Source organism: Haliotis asinina, chromosome 14, assembly GCF_037392515.1.
Source record: "Haliotis asinina isolate JCU_RB_2024 chromosome 14, JCU_Hal_asi_v2, whole genome shotgun sequence".
NCBI lineage: Eukaryota > Metazoa > Mollusca > Gastropoda > Lepetellida > Haliotidae > Haliotis > Haliotis asinina.
The window spans coordinates 9,195,033-9,196,635 of NC_090293.1; the positions used below are offsets into that span (position 1 = coordinate 9,195,033).

General features: G+C 40.5%; 1 protein-coding gene across 1 annotated transcript; it reads right to left on the minus strand.

Annotated features, from left to right (window-relative positions):
• Positions 1-325: 325 nt before the first annotated feature.
• On the minus strand, positions 326-1,300 carry LOC137260938 (serine-enriched protein-like). The gene is made up of 4 exons (XM_067798506.1): positions 1,194-1,300; positions 852-1,054; positions 538-695; positions 326-346 (listed from the first exon to the last, which is right to left on the minus strand). The coding sequence occupies exons 1-4, from the start codon at positions 1,280-1,282 to the stop codon at positions 326-328; spliced, it is 471 nt and encodes a 156-aa protein (XP_067654607.1). The 5' UTR covers positions 1,283-1,300.
• Positions 1,301-1,603: the final 303 nt, after the last annotated feature.

Here is a 1,603-nt window from a genome sequence, read left to right on the forward strand (position 1 = left end):
CATTACTTCACTGTCAGTATGATACTTTATGATATTTTATCACCCTGAGATCAGTTTTCAATGTTCAAAACAAACATGCATCATTTTTCTAACTTTTACACACGGGAAGTGTTTGTGAATTTCTCTTCATCCTTGTCTTGACTCTCGTCATCTTGGGATGTTTTTATGTTGTCATTTGACCCATGTCATCTTCCTCTTGGCTGCTTCATCGTCTTTGTGAACAACGGGTTGCTGTTGTTGCATCATTCTGCCTTTGGCATGGAAGAGCAGAGTGAGAAGAATGATCCTTCTCTTTAGAACCATGTTGCAAGGTCAGGTGCGACTTTCATCTGGTTACACTTGACAGCTGGAAACAAGTGTAATATCCCAAATGAATACTGCAATTGAGAGTGATGATGTATATTCAGTGTTCTTTGCAGTCTGCATTTATCTATTCCCATAAAGAACATTTGGTACCTTGAACATATATCAAGAAAACTCAATACCTTTATGTTTAGACGTGAGATGATTGTCAGTAAGATCTTCATGAAAGCATACCTGACAGATGAGTTTCTGTGCTGGTCGTTTGTGTTGGTAGGTCCAGGCTAAATCCAGAAGTGCTTGACCATGTCCCTGACTTTGATATCTCTGGATAAACTGCATACAAGCTGTTCGTAGGTCAGTGAACCCAAATTCCACAGATGCACACAACAGTCCTGAAAAATACAAAGACCTACTGTACTCTGCCTGATATGTTATAATTGTGAGAGTGAATATGTGGTCAAATATGTTTTACTTTGTTTTGCCATTTCGTTGCATGTTCCAGATTTTGGCGTTCAAATGAGTATCCCATTCACCCAGTGAGCACTTACCTATCACATTATTGAAATCGAGGTTCGCTTTTCCCGAGTGGACGAATTTAAGGAATGTTTCAAAGTCTCTTGTCTGGTAATCAGGAACGTTGATGATAAGTTTCCGTGGAGAGACTGAGTCTTTGATCGTCTTGCTCTTTTTGGTTTTGGCTTGCTCCAAGGAGGACTTTTTCTGGTGTTGGAGCAGCAGTTGATATAGATACCTGGACAAAGCAAAGAAGAAAGTCAAGAATACATTCCATGACTGAATGAACCACGGAGACATGAATTATGAAAGCTAAATATGACCACGTGCAAAAGTGGTGATTTTCGATACATTTGATACTTTGAAAAGTATCTCACCTGCTTCGAGTAGCCATTATGACCTTGACTCCATGAACAGGAGTCTTCTCCTTGCCAACGAGGAAGGTGACATCACACATGTCTGGCATGTTGAGGATGAGTGAGAGGCTATCTTGCAAGTCCCCTGTGCTTCTGAGTGTCATGACGTCATCCCGACTGGAGGATTGAGAGGTGTGAGAGCGACTGTTGTGTTGAATTGCTGACGTCTGGGCGTTAGATCCTGGTAAGGAGACAGTGCTCTCATCTTCATCAGAGGAGTAGTCACTTGAGTCATAGCCTGATGATGTACCTTCAGCTAGAAAAAGAAAATAAATCCTGTATGGAATGATATTCAGTTTGGTGCAAGTATCATTATCGTAGACGATTCTTTAATGACCATAACTGATACTTTAGAAGAGAACACGATAAAT